Here is a 21,248-nt window from a genome sequence, read left to right on the forward strand (position 1 = left end):
TTGTCCGTGGTAACATTTCTGCCCTTGTCTAGGAATGGTTCCATCAGCCTCATCACTACATTTTCAGACAGTCTCTCTCCACTGGGACGACTAGGGTCCTTGCCAAGATATGGGAGGACATTACAAATGTACTTGGATTTTAGGTCGCAAGCCACCCAAAACTTGATCCCAAACTTGTCAGGTTTAGTTGCAATATACTGCAGGAAACAGCAGCGAGTATTTGACGGGAAAAGCTGTTCATCAACGGTGATATGTAGACCAGGGTTGTAGGACGTGATGCAATTGGTGACAAATGATCCCCACACACTGGAAATTGCAGCAAACTTATCAGTCTTTGCTCGATCACTCCGGGTGGATCTGTCATCAAAGCGTAGGTGTCGCATGATGTCTTGGAAGCGGTTTCGTGGCATTGTTCCAATGATATGTGGGTTTCCCAGGTTTGCTGACCAGCAGTCACGTAGTGATGGAACCTTGGTAAGCCCCCGCAAGATGACAATTGCAATAAATGCCATGTCAAGAGTGATGAAACACAGGAAGCTCTGAAGGCGACTCGAGATACTTTTCCTGGCCTTAGCCGTTGGCTCTTCATCTGCAGCGTACGCTTTTATTGGGGTGAAAGGGAGACGCGTCCCCACTGTTCTTCACGCCACACTGTGCCATCTTTCGCTGTCTCTGTCAGGTCAGTCCCCAAACGGGCTCTCTTTTTTGGTTGAGGAGCAGTCTCCTCATCTGCAGTGTGAACAAATTCAAATTGTGAGCAATGGAAAAGTCAAATGAAATCACAAATGCATGCATAGATACTAATAATAATTCCAGTATCTCCTTCTCTGTATCGGAATAATGTCTGAAATATCTTCCTAAATAAAAAGATACAACTAATAATGTTTTGCACTTCAGATGGCAGTGAATGTCCGCTAAGTAGTACAAACAAAAAAGTGGACAATACAAAAAAGGCAGAGTAAATATTTATGTCACTCCACTCTGCTTTTTTGGTGTTTTCCACTTACTGGTTTGAAATGAAATAGGAAATAATATGAAATGAAACTTAACCTGAAGACAGATCAGACAGCTCTGAGTCCGAATCCGGCTGAAGTTCTATGTCTTCTCCATCTGAGTCACAAGGGTTTACTTCACTCAGGATCATTTCCAAGGCCTGCCGAGTGGTGAGTCTTGTCTGCGTTTTCTTTTCTTGGAGAGGAGGTTCGTACACCACAGAATTTTTGAGGGCACTGAAGTAGTAGGCTATGTGCAGTGAGATTTTACCCACCTCAGCACAAAAGGAATTACCTCTCATTTGAGAGCAAGCTGCATGCAATTAGATGTGCTAATTCATACCTGTTTACACCTGGGCAAGACCCTACATGCCAATGTGAGACTTGGTCAATCAAGTTCTCTGCTTTTAGCAGCCCTCCCTCCCCCACACATACAAACAAGCCACCAGCAACCATTCACACACACACCCCCAACCCCCCTGCAGATTGCTCAGGTAATGACCACATTTACACATGAATTGATGCTAATGATAGCCAAAAGACTAACCAGTTAGCATCCACTTGGCTAAAGGAGGGTTACAAAACTCTGGGACTTCTAGTGTTAAATAATTTTCACCCGATCTTATTTTTTCTTGGGTGAAAAAACAGTGGAGCGAATTTGAGCTGGTTCGAGCTTCGAGAGAGTCATTCATGCTTTCATTTCCACATGACTGGACTACTGTAACTCACTATATGTCGGGCTTCCTCTGTCTGCAATCTCTCGTATTCAAATGGTCCAAAACGCAGCTGCCCGTTTGCTCACCGCCAGCCGTACACGTGGTCATATTACCCCAATCCTGCACTCTCTACACTGGCTGCCAGTTTGATATCGAATTGTAAAATCTTAACTTTCACCTACAAAGCTCGTTGTAATCAAGCCCCTAAATATCTCTCTGATTTAATCGTCAATCACAACCCACCCAGATCCCTTAGGTCAAGAGATCAGCATCTTCTGTCTGTCCCTCGATCTCGCTTACGATGCAGAGGTGATCGAGCTTTTGCAGTGGCTGGCCCTCAGTTGTGGAATAACCTCCCACTATATGCTAGACCTGCGTCTACACTATTTAAATCTGTGCTTAAAACTCATCTTTTCTCTTTCAATCCTGTGTAATTCTACTGCGTTTCTTGTCTTAATTTCTTGTTGTAATTTTTCTAGTCATTTTTGCCTTTTTGTTTTTTTTTTGTTTTTTTTTTGTCATGTACGGTAAGGTTGATTTTAAATGTGCTTTATAAATACAATTAGATTTTATATAAATCATGGTTTTATCATCTGCAGTGCTTTTAAAACATTTTGAGCTTTTTTTGTTTTTTACTTTGTTACAAAAGATTTATTTATAATTTAAAGTATTTAAAAAAAAAATTTATTTGATAAGAGTTTAATTATTTTGATCTTTACTTTCCAATATGGCTTTTTTGAAAGAAGCACATCAAATAGTACAACAAATAGTATTTGTACAAAATACAACAATAGTACACACGACACTGTCATTATTAACAGCAGCGCTAGAGGGCGCTTGACTTTAAAACGTAACTATAGGTGGTAATAAGCTGTTATTACTGTAATAAGCACATACGACCTTCTCTATTAATCACTTTCACCCTCTTTTATCCAGTCTAAAGAACTCTGTTCAACAAAAGCACTGCCCACTTACAAGATTATGAAACAACAAAACTTCCAAGAACTCATTTATTTATTTATTTATTTATTTATTTATTTATTTATTTATTTACTTATTTATTTATTTATTTATGTGTTTATGTCTGTATATGTTAATGTATCAAGCCTTTTCAAACCATCTAACACACATGTTGGTGCTGTCCCGCTTGTTGCAGATATGATCTGTTTAGTGGTGAGACTGCAGTGAAAAGCAAACCCACTTGTCTTTGAAGTACTTTATTCTTGCAAGAAGGCCTTAGTACAGTTAATTCCCTTATAAGGTAAAGCTTGGGACTTTCATTAACATAAGTTTGTGAAAGCACATATTCAGATTATCTACAGGTCTTATCACCCTTGTCTTATGCAGCACACACACCAAAAGCTCTATATGGAAAGTTCCCCTGTTCCCTTTGACCCTCTTCGGCTTCATACCTTTTCTATCTGTGAAGCAAGAGATGCTCCAAGCTCTCTTCAAAAACACATGTGGTTTTAACACCCTGAAACATGTCTTGTATCTATAGCTACACACATACACTCTCTTCCTATGACCCTTAACTTAACAGACCAAGCTCAAACTAGGCTTTAGGTTGAGCTCGCCCTGCAAATTCAACACATTCATTTGAACATTTTATTTCATTTTCAACCAGCTACTTTTCACACATTCTCTTTTATTTCGAGAACAACTATTACAACTATTAACAAAATTTAATGTCTATACATCTGTAGAGGAAAGTTGAGTGTCACTCAGAGTCAAGACCATTCAAGACCACAGAGCAAAATCCTCAGTGTTAAAGTACACAGTTCAGAGTCTATATGAGCCCAATCTACAGAGAGGACAAAGTTACACTGGTATAGAGTCACTATATAACAACACATTTAAACTCTCGGTTGGTCAGATGAGAGGACGTTAATAACCGCAAGAGGAGCTGATGATGTTTAAAGGAGGAGCTGTAACTATATATAATGAAGAGAAAGAGCTGTAACTATAAATAATGAAGAGGAAGACTGACAGAAACAGAAAATGGCTGATAAGTGTGATCTGTGTCTGCTGGGACTGATCATTCTCTCTTCACTTCTCACAGGTAAAGAAATCTGTATTTTCTCTAAAGACATTTAGTGGAATTAGTCTGGAAAGAGTTCATTTGAACATGCTCAGTTTATTCTTGCACACATTCACGTTGTGATCTCAGAGTTGTGTATTGATACACACAGATCATACTGTATTATTCCTGATACTGGACATAGTGTCACTCAAACATCTGATGATGAAGAATTATCTTCATATTAAGAGTGTGTCAGTGATTTGAACAGCTCTCTGATAAAGACTAATAGTTTATTCTGGAGAGTGTGTTGTTTGCTTTAAGTCAGGAAAAATACTATGATTTAAAACTTCTGCTTTTTATGCTGGTGTGTTTTATGTTTCATTTATTAATATATATCATAATGATCACTGAGATATACTGTGTTTCAGGAACCAGTGGAGTTTATATGTTCATCAGTTCTGGTGAAAATGTCTCTCTGTCCTGTAATAAAACTCTTTCTGACTGCAAATCAACTACATGGATCAAGAACAGATTCAGACATTCAGGAGTTAAACTGATTACTGGAGGGATAAAGAATAAAGACTCAGAGAGACATGAGAGACTGAGTCTGGAGTCTGACTGCTCTCTGAACATCAAGAACGTCACAGGAGAAGATTATGGATTATACAGCTGCAGACAATATGTGAATGGAGAACAACAAGGACCTGATGCTGATGTTTATCTGCGTGTTCTTCATGGTAAGTTTATGATTATGTGCTCAATTTCAAAAGGGCAGATTCTCCCTTTAAACTCAGATGATGATTGAAGAGTCTGTGATTTGTGTCTTGTGTTCAGTTTCAGTGTCTTCATCATCATCATCATCATCATCATCATCATCATCATCTTCATCCTCACAGACTGAGATCAGTCCAGGCCGCTCTGTGACTCTCTCCTGTCAGTTGTATACATATACTCTATACTCCTGTGATTATTGGGTCAGTTCTAGGGGAGTTGAGCTGTTGTGGGTGAATCACACTGGTGTTGATCTGAAGACAGACTCCAGATATCAGATATTATCATCATCAGATCCAGATCCCTGTATCATCACTCTGACTACAACACTCCTGAATGAAGATGACAACAGAGAGTGGAGATGTCAGCTTACTGACAGAAATCAACTCGTGACCTCAGTCAGATACACTGTCAAGTATTCAGGTGAGAAAACACTCTTTTCTGACAGATTTGTGAAAACTTCCACAGATTGGCTCTACTCTTTCTGATGGCTTCATACGTTTTGGAGTTGTAAAATATTAGTGGTCAAAGTCATAAACTGCATAACAATCCTTATAATCCCCAATATTGGCCTCCTGCATGGGTCATACATGATATATTGCATAAATCAGACGAGTGTATTAAAGCCTAGTATGACCCATGTAGGAGGTCGGCTTTAGGAATTATAAGGCTTATGTCCTTCATTCAAGCTGAAGGTTTATTTGCAGAAGCTCAACTGTGTTTCACTCTCATATAAACCAGGAATAAATTATACAGTAACACATTAATACAGTAATACAGTAATACAGTACAGTCTCTTCTCAACTACTGCCATTCTCCTCCTGACAGCTTGAGAGTGAAGTAAGAAGATAATAGATGACAGACTCGTGCACATATTCATCATTTCTGTGATGTGAAGCTCCAGTATTATGTGATGATGATGTTGTGTATATGTGGCATTATGTGTTGAACTGAACTAACAGACGTGATCCACAGATCCAGCTGATACAGCATCAGAAACTGAAGTCAGTGTGACTGCTGGATCATTATACAGAGGTACGACACGTTCATTTATACTGACAGCTTTATAACATTAAACTATCAGTCAGTCTGTAAATGCTTCATCAATAACTGTTGATAGTTGAATACCCTTGACTTCAGTCATGTACAGTTTCTCTTCTTCCTCTCATGTTTCCTGCAGTGATTGTGATTATTGTTGAGATGGCAGTGTTTGCTGCTCCTACTGTGATTCTTCTTCAGATCATCTGTGCAAGAAGAGCTGGTGAGTTTTGAGCCGCACACAATCTGATGATTCACACTCATCTGATCTGGAACAATCTGCAATCATGATAAAAACACATACGAGAGGTCAGTCAATGCTTTTATTTTGCAGGGAGGAAGGACTCGAAGCACCCAGAGGAAATAGAGATGCCGACAATATTAGAATAAAATACTGATGAGTTTAGAGCCAATCTGCAGCAATATTTACAATAGCAAAAACTTACAGAGGATTGTTCATTGTTTTATTTTCTTCTTCTCAGAAAACAGAGAAAATACTCTGAGCACTTATAGTGACATAATCAAGTTTAGATTAAAATGTGTGTTTTTTACATATTTATTTTCATTTATATGGATGTTATGGATATATTTGCCTACACTGCTGAAAGTCATTCTCTTGCGCTTCATATGTAAACTGCTTTAAATATAATATTAATACAGTAATGGACAGACTCAGACTGTATAATCTCTCTCTGTTCTGTGTGATGGAGCTGATTTGAGGATTCTTGGATCTTGTCTGTTCATTCCTGGTTTTAGCATCTTTTTTCATTTTGAATGATTGCTATAATTGTCTTAATAAACCTCTGCAGTTGTGTTTAATAAGTCTCCTTTCCTGAGGTGTTTGTTAGGAATATGTTAATTCCCCTTCATGAGCTGGTAATGTATCTGTAAGTCCACTGAAGCGAGTTGTAGTTGAGAAGCCGCTTCAATAACCGAGAGCTAGATATTGGGTCTTAAACACCTCACGACACCCTGAAGGACCCACTGAGAGGTCAGACTTGAAGCACTGTTCCTGAGATGCTCTTCTTGGTGGTTAACTGTAAGCAGCAGACAGATCCAGCAAGAGGAGAACTGAGGATTCGGAGGCTCCTCTTGCCAGTCTCAGAGCTTCAATAACCGAGAGCAGGGCCGTCTCAGTTTAGTGGCGCTTCTGAAGCCAGACTGGTTGTTGTCCAGGAGGATGTTCTGTGTGAGAAATGTAGATAGTTGGTCGAAAACGACTCGTTCAAGTGTTTTATTCAAAGTGGTCCAGAAGTTCAGGGAGGCGGAAGTTAAATCAGTGGTGCTTGAGAAATACATCCCAGATCTTCCAGAGCATTTGTAGTGTTGATAAAGGAGTCTGGATCTGATATATTTCTCAAGGCTGGAGAGAGTAAAGCAGAACGTTATAATCCATGTGTAGAAACTCCCTGAAGACAGTTAATATCTGCTTTACAGACGCTCATGTGCAAATGCAGGTTTATTTTACCAAGCTGATGCTATTAATTACTTTACAATACTTTTAAAATCTGTTTTATAATTCAGGAAACTGCTAAAATAAGGAAGGGAGACTAACAGTAATGCTCTCGTGTGCAAAAGAATATCTTATAAACTGTGTTCAGAGCAGATGTGTGTTGAGATAGTGCGGTTCACAATACTCATGTAAAGCAGCACTTCACTGTGGCATCGTGTCTCTATACAGCAACTCTAGCAGGATTTAATCACTCAGTTGATCAGAACAGAGGAAGTTAATAACCACAGGAGGAGCTGATGATGTTTAAAGGAGGAGCTGTAACTGTATATAATGAAGAGGAAGACTGACAGAAACAGAAGATGTCTGATAAGTGTGATCTGTGTCTGCTGGGACTGATCATTCTCTCTTCACTTCTCTCTGTCAAGGTTCTCCTCTGACAGTTTTGTCAGTCGTGTCAGTCTAATCTGTTTATTTTAGTGGTGTTTTGTTCTTCCCGCTGTTCCAGAGGATCCTTGCTATTGTTTAGTAAATTTCCCCCCTTAGTTTTCTCTGCTTATTCTGGAGCAATGTAGCTGTTATCTGATTGGCTTGAGTAAACGGTGGGTGGAGTCCACTTATCTGTGGCTTTTTCTGCATGTTGACGCTAGAAGTGTTTCAAAATCCACAGATGCGTGCAGCGATTTACAGATGCACAGATAACGGTTCACAAATAAATGCCAGGCAGAGTTGTGTTCGTGACAAAACACATTTGTTTAATTTTTTTATTAATTTGTAAATCTCATTTTATTTACTTGTGAGTTTTATACATTTTTGTGAAACTCTTACATTTATTTGTGCATCTTAATCTATTTATTTGTGAATTTGATCATTTTTTGTGAATATCTTTACATTTGTTTGTGAATCTCTTTACATTTGTTTGTGAATCTCAATCTATTTATTTGGAATAATGCAACAATCCTAACCCCATACTTTTACTTTGGGACTTTTAGGATATTGGAAATTTCAGTGAAACTTCAGGTGTGTGAAAACCCCGTACACGTCCATACACTTGAGATGCACAGAGATGATCAGATACAGGACATTTCTGATTACACACACTAGATGTGTTCAGAGATTTCCAGTATACCAGCAATTGCTGATGTTTTAATGTTTAAATCCTGGTAAGCATGAGGCCAATAAAGTTCTCAGTTCTTATAGCTAGGCAGAACTGCGGATCGTAGGCTACCACACAAGTCTTGTACGTGACCATTTAGTACAGTTATAGGCATCGAAAGATTTATATGCTTTAATAGACTTTGGGGAGAGCTGATGATACTGTAGCAGGAAGCATGACCTCTGACCTCCACGATTTTGGAGGCTCTTTTTGTTAAAGACCCTAAAAATCTAAAAACTTCTGAAATGGCGACGCAAAACCTGATGGAGAGCGACTGCCGTTGAGTTCTGGCGATGCTGTGCACAAGCAGCCGGAGGTGTGTGAGTGCGCCACGGGCAAAGAGTGTCGTTTAAGAGCTACGTTAGACAGTATGTTTAAAGATCATTTTAGAGGCCAGATGGTTGGCTTGATGCACAGGATCATTGATGCTGCGTGTGATATGAAAAACGATTGTGCGCAGGATATCAAACATGTAACAAATCTCAAAAATGAAACGGATGTCGTAAGAGGTCTGACAAATTCATGGACAGATGTGACCTCCATGTTTTTTAACGGCAAAGAGCCGATCGAATCCTCAGAAAAGTTCTGGATGTGTTGCGTGTATGTAGTGACGAGTTCGGAGTCACCGAAATACTCTGTATGTGTACATTTGTGACAGATCTCTGTGTGTCACAGGTGTCAAAAAATGCAACAACTGACATTGGTGAAATAGTTGAAAGTCTGGTCAGCTATACCTAGAGCAAAACATGATAGACTGCCGCGATTTTCTATTCTGGTTAGACCGTCTGTAAATATCGTTCTTGTTTTACTTTATGTATGTTATGCCAGTCTATAATTTTCTTAACTACCTCAATGTATGAATGTATACTCAAAAGTATAATGTTGAAATGATTAAGGTCAAAAGGTCAAACCCATCAATCATAATTAATTAAAAAGCCATCAATCATTTTGACACAAGCTGAATCTTAATACTATTAATAAAACAATCAGGGTGCGCTTTCATGGTCTCCGTGAACTGGAGCGCGTCTCAAAAATAGCGCATCTTGATATTTCAAGCACATAATGTTGTAAGCACATAATAAGCACATAATGTTAGATGTTCTGTTTTGACTACTTTTTGAATTTTGGATAATAATATAATGTATAAAGATATATTTACAATAAAATCGTATATATTACATAAAACATGTATAAAATACATATATCTAAAAAAGGGCCTCATTGATTAACTTTGCCTGGGGCCCCCACTCGCTCTATTGATCTCTTGTGTTACTGAGAACATGATGTGTATAATGGATCCATGTTTGTGTGTGTGTGTGTGTGTGTGTGTGTGTGTGTGTGTGTGTGTTTTAATCAATGTCAAATTGAGTTAAATACTGGTTTAAACAAACTGCATTTAGTCAATATGTTGTTTATTAACCCTCTGGGGACCAAGCTGTTTTTGGGGCCCTTGAGATGTTCTGACATGCTCTGACATTTGTGCTTTTTTCAGTTATTTATAAACATGTTAATGGCAAAGGTGTAAATTCACTCTATATAGCACAAACAGGCCTACCATAATATGCGAGCAACATGTATGTAGATGTTTGTATTTTTAAGAGAATAATGTTTATGCGTGGTTATTTAAAAGAATAAAAATGAAAGTTGCTGAAATAAGACCACAAAACTCATACAAAATATGTGCCCACAAGACTTTTGACTAATGGATGTTTTCTCTTCGAGTTCTAGCTTCAAAATTATGTGAAAATAGTCTTGCTTTATCGTTCACAAAAAAAAATACATTGATTTAAATGGTGTAAAACAGGTTTTGCTTGGAAAGCCAATATGCGAGGGGGAGGAGTAGTTTACACCTTAGTCCCACCCACTCTGCATAATGACTCTGCATAATTAGCCATTCATTCAGGTGTGACACTGACTGAGCCACAATGCAAGGACAATATATATATTTTGAAGAAGACTTATATTGACCATTTAAGATTTTGCTTACATCTATCTTGTAAATATGTTTTGCTATTTTATTAAAAAGGTTACAATTACAACAATAATTACAATTTCAGCAATATTTCTGCAAAAAAAGTACTCTTTCTTTGTAAAAAAAAAAAAAAAGATTATAGGCCTACATTTTATCATATGTATTCATTAGTTTGAATATAGCCAACATTGGAACATCTTAGTCTATGACTTTATTTTTGACAAAATAGTATTTTATATATATGAGCAGAAAAGCTTATTTGATGTGACAGTATATTCTACAGTAAAAACTGTACCCAAATCTAGTCAACAAAATGTTGTCTTTCATACTTCGCCTGACTGTAACGTTGTTTTTATGAAATATTAGGGCATAGCCTATAAATGTTAATTTGCAGTTTAATACGTTGCTTATACAAATACATTTTATTTCAACATATTTCAGTCGATTTTTACTCATCTCAGTAGGCTATAGCAAAGCAGTTTATTCTTTCACACACAGACGCGCGATTCATATTTAGGCTAAACAGTCTTTACAAATATGTACCCTTCATTCATCTCACAGAAACGCGATTCATATTTAGGCTAAACAGTCTTTACAAATATGTACCCTTCATTCATCTCACAGAAACGCGATTCATATTTAGGCTAAACAGTCTTTACAAATATGTACCCTTCATTCATCTCACAGAAACGCGATTCATATTATAGAAACGCGATTCATCTTTTTGTTTACATAGGCCTACACTAACGTTATTCCATAACGTTATTCCACATTAACACTTGAGAAAGGATAACTTAGCCTACCTCACTCCTCAGCGGGATCTGCTCCTCATATTGCTCCTCATATCAGCACGGAAACTTTTCTCCATAAGGTAACTTAGGCTATATTAAGCCTCTTTGTTTACAGCTGATGTGGGCGTTTCACAGACTGAAATGGTTCTCAGAATTTGCGTTTGAATAGCACGCGCTCTCCGGGGCGTGGTCAAATTACTTTTGAATGGCTCTTAATGAGCTCGACTGGAGTCGCTCTCTTTTTATACAGATTACAGAAGCTGATAATATTTGTTTTTTATATAAATTACTTCATTTAAAAGCTGCGATCTCAAGCTTTATGCCCGTGGGTCTGTTTCCCTGTTTGACTGAATTTTCGCGGAGTTATAGATCATTTTCGAACGCGTTTCAAATGGGAGTTTACTGACAGAGAGAAGGCAGAAATAGCATCATGTTAGTTTTTCTTTATTTGTCAAAAAGCAAAACACTTTATTTTTATTGTGAGTATACAGAAAAAAAATAGAAACTGAACAGGATCGATTGATGTATTACACGAAAATGAAAGATCAAAATTAACTGAGCATTTTGTGTTTATTTTTCATTGCTAAAAAAAAAAACGAGCAAAACGCGCGGGCGCGTTTTTGGTCCCCAGAGGGTTAAATGTCTATGCTGAAAGAGAAGGGCACTATTTGAGCTAAAGCCCAGTATGAGTAATTCGTTTATAATGGTGTGTATGTGTAATATGTGAGTATTTTCATTTTATATTTATTTTTTATTTTTTTCCAGCTCAGGCTGGAAACCTGTACATTCTTCTATCCTGCTTCCATTACAAATCTGTGGGGACCAATCACAAACTGGCTTATCCACCTGGCGCGCTATTGGAGGGTTGCATCCAATCCAATTCCTATTAGCATATTTGAAATTTCAGTGAAAATTAATGTGTATAACCTGTGTGTGAAAATCCCGTACACGTCCATACACTTGAGATGCACAGAGATGATCACATACAGGACATTTCTGATTACACACACTAGATGTGTTCAGAGATTTTCAGTATACCAGCAATTGCTGATGTTGTAATGTTTAAATCCTGGTAAGCATGAGGCCAAGAAAGTTCTCAGTTCTTAAAGATTAATTAAAATCCTAAAGCAATCCAACAGTGCCAGATGTTACATAATGGTCAGCATGTACAACACACTTCAGCTCTTACTCTTACTTGATCTTAGTGCTGCGTTCGATACTATAGATCACACAATACTCTTTGATCGACTACAAAATTATTCTGGTGTTCAAGGACAAGCATTAAGCTGGTTCAGATCATACTTATCTGACCGCTACCATTTTGTCTATTTAAATGGAAAATCGATCATAACTCCAGTAAACTATGGAGTGCCACAGGGATCTGTGTTAGGCCCTCTATTATTCTCAGTATATATGATGCCACTTGGAAATATTATAAGGAAACATGGAATTAGTTTCCATTGTTATGCTGATGACACTCAAATATATATTTCATCACGGCCAGATGAAAACGCTAAATTATCCAAATTGACTGAGTGTGTTAAAGATATAAAAGATTGGATGACGCGTAATTTTCTTTTATTAAATCCAGACAAAACAGAGGTACTACTTATCGGTTCAAAAAAACACCCACAAAACCTCTCGCAATACAACTTTAATATAGTAGGATGTCCTGTTACTTTATCCTCTACAGTAAAAGACCTGGGTGTTATACTCGATTTCAACCTGTCTTTCAAAAATCATATTTCATATGTTACAAAAACCGCCTTTTTCCACCTTAGAAACATTGCTAAGCTACGTAATATGCTATCAGTTTCTGATGCAGAAAAGTTAGTTCATGCATTCATGACCTCGAGACTAGATTACTGTAATGCTTTATTAGCCAGTTGTCCTGCATCCTCAATTAACAAGCTACAGTTAGTCCAGAATGCCGCCGCTAGAGTTCTTACTAGATCAAGAAAATATGATCATATAACACCGATTTTATCATCACTGCATTGGTTACCTATAAAGTTCCGTATTAATTACAAGGTATTGCTACTGACTTATAAAGCCCTAAACGGCTTAGCTCCAGTCTATTTAACGGATCTTCTATCGCCCTATAATCCATCGCGCTCTTTAAAGGGATACTCCACTTTTTTCGGAAATAAGCTCATTTTACATCTCCCCCAGAGTTAAACAGTTGAGTTTTACCGTTTTAGAATCCATTCAGCCGAACTCCGGGTCTGACGGTACCACTTTTAGCATAGCTTAGCACAGATCATTGATTCTGATGAGTCCAGTAGCATTTCTTTCAAAATGACCAAAGAGTTTCAATATTTTTCCTATTTAAAACTTGACTCTTCTGTAGTTAAACCGTGTACTAAGATCAACGGAAAATGAAAAGTTGCGATTTTCTAAGCCTATATGGCTAGGAACTACTCTCATTCCGACGTAATAATCAAGGAACTGTGTGGCTGTACCATGGGTGCAGCAGGCGTAATGATATGACGCAGCGCCTGAAAATAGTCCCCAGCTCGGTAACTTCTTCCAACGTGACCGGGACTAAGTTTGTCTAACCTATTAGACCTATTTTCAGGTGCTGCGTCATATCATTACGCCTGCTGCACTCATGGTACAGCCGCACAGTTCCTTGATTATTACGCCGGAATGAGAGTAGTTCCTAGCCATATAGGCTTAGAAAATCGCAACTTTTCATTTTCCGTCGATCTTAGTACTCGGTTTAACTACAGAAGAGTCAAGTTTTAAATAGGAAAAATATTGAAACTCTTTGGTCATTTTGAAAGAAATGCTACTGGACTCATCAGAATCAATGATCTGTGCTAAGCTATGCTAAAAGTGGTACCGTCAGACCCGGAGTTCGGCTGAATGGATTCTAAAACGGTAAAACTCAACTGTTTAACTCTGGGGGAGTTGTAAAATGAGCATATTTCCGAAAAAAGTGGAGTATCCCTTTAAGATCACTTAATTTAAGGCTTTTGGTCATACCTAGGATATCCAGAACCACCAAAGGAGGGAGAGCATTTTCACATTTAGCTCCAAAACTCTGGAATAGCCTTCCTGATACTGTTCGTTGCTCAGACTCGCTCTCCCAGTTTAAAACTAGATTAAAGTCGCATCTCTTCAGCCAGGCATTCATATAATATTTTTAATCTTACAGTTCAAACTACAATCCGGCCTCTAGTTAATAAACGCCAGAGGAGAACTGGCCCCCGACTGAGCCTGGGTTCTCCCAAGGTTTTTTTTCTCCATTGGGTCACCTGATGGAGTTTTAGGACACCATTAGGTCACTTGATGGAGTTTTTCGGTTCCTTGCCACTGTTGCCTTTGGCTTGCTCAGTTGGGGATATTCTGGGGTTATCTAATTTGATTTTATCAAAAAATTCCACTAGAAACAAACCTTGTTGTATTATTTTAATTTAATACTGTGAAGCTGCTTTGATACAATCTGTATTGTGAAAAGCGCTATACAAATATACTTGACTTGACTTGACTTGACTTACTCTACACCTTTTATAGGTGACAACATGTGGACTACAGCGCCATCTCCTGACTAATACACAAACACTACATTCCCCCATTACTTAAAGGATTAGTTCACATCAAAATGAAAATTTCCTGATAATTTACTCGCCCCAATGCCATCCAAGATGTTCATGTCTTTCTTTCTTCAGTGGAAAAGAAATTAAGTTTTTTGAGGAAAACATTTCAGGATTTTTCTCCAAACAATGGACTTCAACGGTCACCAAATTGTTGAAGTCCAAATCAATGCAGTTTCAAAGGGCTCTGAAGTGCTTCAAAGGGCTCTGCACGATCCCAGCTGAGGAATAGGGTCTTATCTAGTGAAACGATTGCTCATTTTAAAAAAATAAATAAAAATGTATATACTTTTTAACCACAATTGTTCATCTTGTGCTGGTGTGCGACGCGCCAGGCATTACGTAATCACATTGGAAAGGTCACGCTGGACGTAGGCGGAAGTACCTCCCCATTGTTTACAAGCGTGGAGAATACTTAGCGGCCGTTACCCTCGGTTTGGGACGGGACTGGAGTATTTTGCACCGTACTCCCAAATGCCATGGCTTGGTGGAACAGGAAAAAACACAGGAGCAAGATGGGCTAACGCCACACTATTTAAAAAGTGATCACTTAGAAAGTGTAAGTAAACAATAAACTATTTAAATGTACACACTCTAAATGTATACATCTTAAATATTTCTATGTTCTGTATCACTGTGTTGTGTTTGTTTCCTTTTTCTGTTTAGAAGATAACTGTAAAATCTCCTTTGTAAAAGCTTTACAAGGCATAACTAGTCCTCACTTTAGATGAGCTCACAAAAAAAGTTAAAGGGATAGTTCACTTTGAAATTAATTTTTGATATGTTTTAGCTTACCTCAAGGGCATCCAAGATGTAGGTGTCTTTGTTTCCGCAGTAGTTTCAATTTTGATATTTTTAGGTCAAACCGTTCTTGTCTGTCAGTCATATAATGCAGGTCTGTGGTCACTGTCTCAAAACACAAGCACAGAGTCCAAATTAAAACAATTCCCCATCGTCCAAATCAAACAATTCCCCATCATACGTACACATTGATGGCCTAAGACACGAAACGAGCAGTTTGTGTGAGAAAACGAACAGTATTTATATAGTTTTTAGCTCTTAACAGCACACGTCCAAATGGTCTGACGGTGCGGGCGGGTATAGATGTATACATAGATGTCGCCTTGGCTACTGCAGTTCATTGGAACGAAACCGTAGCAAAGCGACATCTAGTGTATATATCTATGCGGGTATAGATGTATACACTAGATGTCGCCTTCGCTACTGCAGTTCATTGGAACGAAACCGTAGCCAAGGCGACTTCTATGTATACATCTATACCCGCCCGCGCCGTCAGACCATTTGGACGTGTGCTGTTTTCAAGAGCTAAAAACGATATAAATACTGTTCGTTTTCTCACACAAACCGCTCGTTTCGTGTCTTAGGCCATCAATGTGTACTTATGACGGGGAATTGTTTCATTTGGACGATGGGGAATTGTTTTAATTTGGACTCTGTGCTTGTGTTTTGAGACAGTGACCACAGACCTGCATTATATGACTAACAGACAAGAACGGTTTGACCTAAAAATATCAAAATTGAAACTACTGCGGAAACAAAGACACCTACATCTTGGATGCCCTTGAGGTAAGCTAAAACATATCAAAAATTAACTTCAAAGTGAACTACCGGTATCCCTTTAACTGACCACAACTAAATGCTTTATAACTACCTGAATTAACCATTAATTATTGACACACTAAGTAAATATTACAATATGTCTGAATAATATGTATGAACGTACATTTAAATAGTTGATTTATGTAACCCAGGTCATTAACTCTGGTCACTAATATTAATAATAATTATTATTATTTTATTTTATTTATATCGCTATAAAACTAATAGTAAGAAAAGAACATGAAGTATAATGTATTTACTTTATTATAAATAATCCCAAAAGAAAGAAAAGGTTCCTGAACTGATTCCTGATTGGTGAGGTGAAAGGTTAGCCCCGCCCCCTGTTGGAGAGTTCCAGAAGATCGCGCACAAGCAGAAATGTAGAGAGATTGCGAACGACACGAGAGTGAGAGCAGATGCGATTGAGTGATTTGAGGGAGAACAAACTGTTTAATAATCCAGCAATAGATTATTAACAAGTTGAGAAGTAGATTTATGAGGTATTAATTATTTAAAAAGCCCACGCTTTGAGAAGAGTGCGATGTGAATCTGAACGCGACGAGAAGAAAAGACACTGACGTGATAGGATCTGAACTAAATCTGTTTCTTTGAGAAAATACTTTTTTTTTTTTTGTCTGTGATTTATATTTCTCCTCGGTGAGTACCAATTTCTTCATTAGAGATGTATTTAGGTAATGTGGATACTGTTTTTGCACTCTTAATGTGAAAAATACATTTGAAAAAGTGATGAGTGATATAAAAAATGTTTGAAAATGCTTTAAGTGTTTTCTAATACAATCTGTGAGTGCATATAGTTATGTTTAAGTGTTTGCAAGATTATATTTTTTCTGTTGTGAAGTGTGTGCCATGCGCTGCTAGCTTTGCTAGCTCTGTACACAGACTCTAGTGTGTTAATCAAGCACATGGTGACTAGCATGTATGTGTTGCCTATATCCAAATAATTGAAACAGACATTTTGGTCATTAGAAACTGTTTATTTGAATGAGTTACTGATGATTGTTTTGGCTTTGTTTTTGCAAGGCCGGGTTTTTTTCTTGTGTTTTATTTTTCTCTTTTTGTGAGTGTCTGAAAAAATTGCTGCTGTGATCCTGAATCCTGTCCTGGCTGTGGACTCTTATCCCGGGTTTGGACTGGCGAGCCATCCCATCGTTTCGTACCTGGAAACAGAGGAAAAGGAGTTGTGAGAAAAGGAGTTTTCTGATTGGGTAGGACAGAACTGCATACATTGCGTTTTTCAAGTTTTCCAGGATTTCCCTGAAGACAAAATTAAGTCTTAAGACTGGAGCAGCATCTGGGTTGAGCTGTATGTGGGGCAGTCCTGGTACACATCCTAAACCAGTAAACACATCTTGGTATTCACTCAGAATGTCGGTCTTGTCTTTGTTTTCTGCTTTGTACACTCTTTAATCAGTCTGAGTTTTGAGCACGCTTCTCTTCCTAGGATTGCTGGTGAATCCTCTTCTACAATGTGGAGTTCTAGGTCAAACTCATTGTCTTTGTAACCACATTTGAGCCTTACTTTACCCTTTGTCTCCATCGTGTGGCCAGAATATGTAACTAACGTGCAGTTTGACTTCTTCAGAGGTGTTTTCTTGTTAGAGGTTTTCTCGAAGTCTTTAAAGGACAACACGTTCCTCTATGCTCCTGTGTCTAGGCAAGGCAAGGCAAGGCAAGTTTATTTATATAGCACATTTCATACAAAATGGCAATTCAAAGTGCTTTACATAGAAGAAATTAAAATAATAAAAAGAAATAAGAATAATTAAAACAGTTTAGAAAAATAAAAAATAAAATACAGTACAGTACAAACAGTCGGACGAACATTGGGACAGTGCTCATTCAGTAAATGCATAGCTAAACAGATGTGTTTTGAGTCTGGATTTGAATGTGACTACAGTAGGAGCACATCTGATCTCCTCTGGAAGCTGGTTCCAGCATAATAGCTAAAAGCGGACTCGCCATGCTTAGAGTGAACCCTTGGTATTTCTAGCTGATATGATCCTAATGATCTGAGTGATCTGTTGGGTTTATATTCAGTGAGCATATCTGCAATGTATTGAGGTCCTAGGCCATCGAATGATTTATATACCAGTAATAATACTTTAAAATCAATCCTAAATTTAACTGGGAGCCAGTGTAAAGACCTGAGGACTGGTGTGATATGTTCATATTTTCTGGTTCTGCTCAGAATCCTGGCGGCAGCGTTCTGTATGAGCTGCAACTGTCTTATGGTCTTTTTGGGAAGGCCAGTGAGGAGTCCATTACAGTAATCCACCCTGCTGGTGATGAAAGCATGAACAAGTTTCTCTAAGTCTTGTCTGGAAACAAAGCATCTAATTCTTGCAATATTTTTCAGATGATAGTATGCTGATTTAGTTATTGCTTTGACATGACTACTGAAACTAAGGTCTGACTCTAGTGTCACACCAAGATTCCTGACTTGATGTTTAGTTGTTTGACCCCTAGCGTGAAGGTATGCGTTCACCTTGAGAACTTCATCTTTGTTTCCAAACGCAATGACTTCAGTTTTGTCTTTGTTTAACTGAAGAAAGTTTTGGCACATCCAGCTGTTGACTTCATCAATGCACTGGTACAGGGAGTCAATGGGGCTGTAGTCGTTAGGCGATAGGGCTAAGTAGAGCTGTGTGTCGTCTGCATAGCTGTGGTAAGCAATTTGGTTCTTTCTCATTATTTGGCTCATTGGGAGCATATACAGGTTGAACAGGAGTGGTGCAAGAATTGAGCCTTGAGGGACTCCGCATGTCATGGATGTCCACTCAGACTTATGGTCTCCTATACTCACATAATAACCTCTCCCATCTAAGTATGACCTGAACCATTTTAGGACTATCCCAGAAAGCCCCACCCAGTTTTCCAGCCTGTCAAGAAGTATGTTGTGATCGACAGTGTCAAATGCAGCACTGAGGTCGAGTAGCACCAGCACCGATAATTTCCCTGAATCAGTATTTAAGCGAATATCGTTTATTATCTTTATGAGCGCTGTCTCTGTGCTGTGGTGCGGTCGGAAACCAGATTGAAAATTGTCAAAGTATCCGTTCGAGCATAAGAATTTGTTCAGCTGATTGAAGACAACTTTTTCAATGATCTTACCTATGAAAGGAAGATTTGAGATCGGTCTATAGTTGCTTAATATGGTCATCAATTTCTTTGAAATCAGACATAGTAACTACTTTCTCAGGTGGTCTGGTCTGTCTGACCTCAGTGCAACTCAAGGATGTGCTGATCACCTTTCTGATATTATTGATTTTCTCAGAGAAGAAAGAAGCAAACTCACTGCACTTGCTGTCTGAGAGCATTTCACTGGGAATCTGGCTTGAGGGGTTTGTCAGTCTCTCTACAGTAGAAGAGTGCGTGTGTTGTTTAAATTGCTGTTTATAATATTTGAGAAGAAAGTCTGGCATTAAAGGTAAGTATGCAGTAGTGGTCGACCGATATTGTTTTTTTGATGGCCGATGCCGATATCTTAGAGAGCAGGATGGCTGATGGCCGATATAAAGCTGATATTTTTATATATATTTATTTTAATCAATATTTAATAAATTAGAAATAAATTAGAAAACAAATCTTTAAAATAAACATGCTTTTATACTAAAGATGGCAACTTCTTGAATCTGCAATCCTATTACAGTATTTTTCACAAAGTAATTGTTTAGAAATATATGAATATGTGAATAAAATGAAAGTAAACAGTGTAACAGGGCAATCAGTAATCTGGTAATTTCGTGCTGGTAATCATACTTTTTCAAATAAAGACAAGGTAACGCTAATTTTACATACAGCACAGTGAAAACGATATGAATATGACACAGTTGGCAACTGGATATATCACAGATATGAATATGACACAGTTGGCAACTGGATATATCACAGATATGAACCTGACACAGTGGGCAACTGGTTATATATCAGCATATTTTAAAATGAAGGATTTAAAGTTTTTCGAACGCGTCTCCTGAAGCTTATCTTCTGTTCGCATTCACTCACTTCACACGGACCGACCGTCACTTGCAGACAGTAATGCACACTTCACAAGATGTCACAGCTGGATTCGATTAAATCTGCAAGGTTTGTGAAATTAAATGTTTACTAGATATTCAGAGATTTATTTAAATGATGAATGTTGATGGCAAATGAGAAAGTAGTTTAGCCTGATTGTTTGCCTTTTCTGTTACAAATAATATAAAAGCAAACACTTTACTTACTTCGCAAACCATTTACTTTCTTTGTTTACCAGTTCTGTCTAACAAAGTATTAGATATGACTGACAGAGATCGTAAATTAATGAAGACGGAGAATGAGTGAGCGCTGTTTGATCCTGGCGCTGGTGTTCTCAGCGCCGCCCGTCAAAATAAAAGTCCAGAGCGTCGGCCAATCAGAAAAACTTATCGGCCGATGCCGATATTTCAAAAATGCCAAATATCGGCCGATATATCGGTCAACCACTAGTATGCAGTTGTTTATTCTGAATTCTTGAGTCCATTTCTTCTTTTCACTTTCCATGGTAGAGACTGTATTCATTTGTGTCAGCCATTTGCTAGCTGTTTGCTCACTTTGTTCAATTTCGATGGTACGTATAAACAATTCAGCATCTTCTTGTTGTTCAATCTCATGGACTTTTTTCTACAGTCTTCTAGGTTTGCCTTTTTGTTGTGGTGTTTTGCACATGTGGCTAAAACGGTTCCTCCGCGAGCGCTCATTACACATTTTGCCATAAGCCGGACACTTCCTTGGCTCATGTACGTCACCACACCTCGTGCACTCTTCCTTCTCTGTCCCCGTGTGCTTGACATTCGCCTGTCTGACAGTGGACTTTGTCTTCGTGATTTTGTTCACAGCCTCTTCTGCTTCTTCATGCAGCACTTTCATAATATGGCTTTGTGTTATTTCATTGGCACGACAGATATCCACTGCCTTTGCTAGGGTCAAACCCGTTTCCCTGAGAAGCCTAGCTCTCACGGTGTCATTGTTAACACCACAGACAATGCGACCTTTACTCAAGTCATCAGTTAATCGTCCTCATTCACAGTCTTTCGCCTTATTCTTCAAGTGAGTGACGTGTGCATCAATGGTTTGGTTCG

At 38.2% G+C, this 21,248-nt stretch overlaps 2 protein-coding genes across 5 annotated transcripts in view; both read left to right on the plus strand.

The window, feature by feature from the left end:
• LOC311302302 (uncharacterized protein) overlaps positions 1-21,248 on the plus strand; it is a 79,631-nt gene that overhangs the window by 38,858 nt on the left and 19,525 nt on the right. The gene's annotated exons all lie outside the window — the stretch shown is intronic.
• Positions 3,684-6,357, plus strand: LOC311302324 (uncharacterized protein). Of its 3 annotated transcripts, XM_084428122.1 has the most exons (6): positions 3,684-3,770; positions 4,160-4,468; positions 4,566-4,925; positions 5,478-5,537; positions 5,683-5,763; positions 5,875-6,357. In XM_084428122.1, the coding sequence occupies exons 1-6, from the start codon at positions 3,710-3,712 to the stop codon at positions 5,928-5,930; spliced, it is 927 nt and encodes a 308-aa protein (XP_084284248.1). In that variant the 5' UTR covers positions 3,684-3,709; the 3' UTR covers positions 5,931-6,357. The 3 variants fall into 3 exon arrangements, 2 of the variants coding, with proteins under 2 accessions (XP_084284248.1, XP_084284247.1); XM_084428121.1 differs by lacking the exon at positions 3,684-3,770 and having other exon boundaries at positions 3,850-4,468; XR_014629558.1 differs by lacking the exons at positions 3,684-3,770; positions 4,160-4,468; positions 4,566-4,925; positions 5,683-5,763 and having other exon boundaries at positions 5,331-5,537; positions 5,875-5,914.

Source organism: Rutilus rutilus (genome assembly GCF_951802725.1).
Source record: "Rutilus rutilus genome assembly, chromosome: 1".
Lineage (NCBI taxonomy): Eukaryota > Metazoa > Chordata > Actinopteri > Cypriniformes > Leuciscidae > Rutilus > Rutilus rutilus.

Bases quoted from the DNA above. Each gene is read 5' to 3' on its own strand.
- LOC311302324 (XM_084428121.1), top strand. From the start codon at position 4,090: ATGCTGGTGTGTTTTATGTTTCATTTATTAATATATATCATAATGATC. The intron at 4,469-4,565 runs GTAAGTTTATGA...TCTTGTGTTCAG, and splicing joins TTATCTGCGTGTTCTTCATG to TTTCAGTGTCTTCATCATCA. The intron at 4,926-5,477 runs GTGAGAAAACAC...CGTGATCCACAG, and splicing joins ATACACTGTCAAGTATTCAG to ATCCAGCTGATACAGCATCA.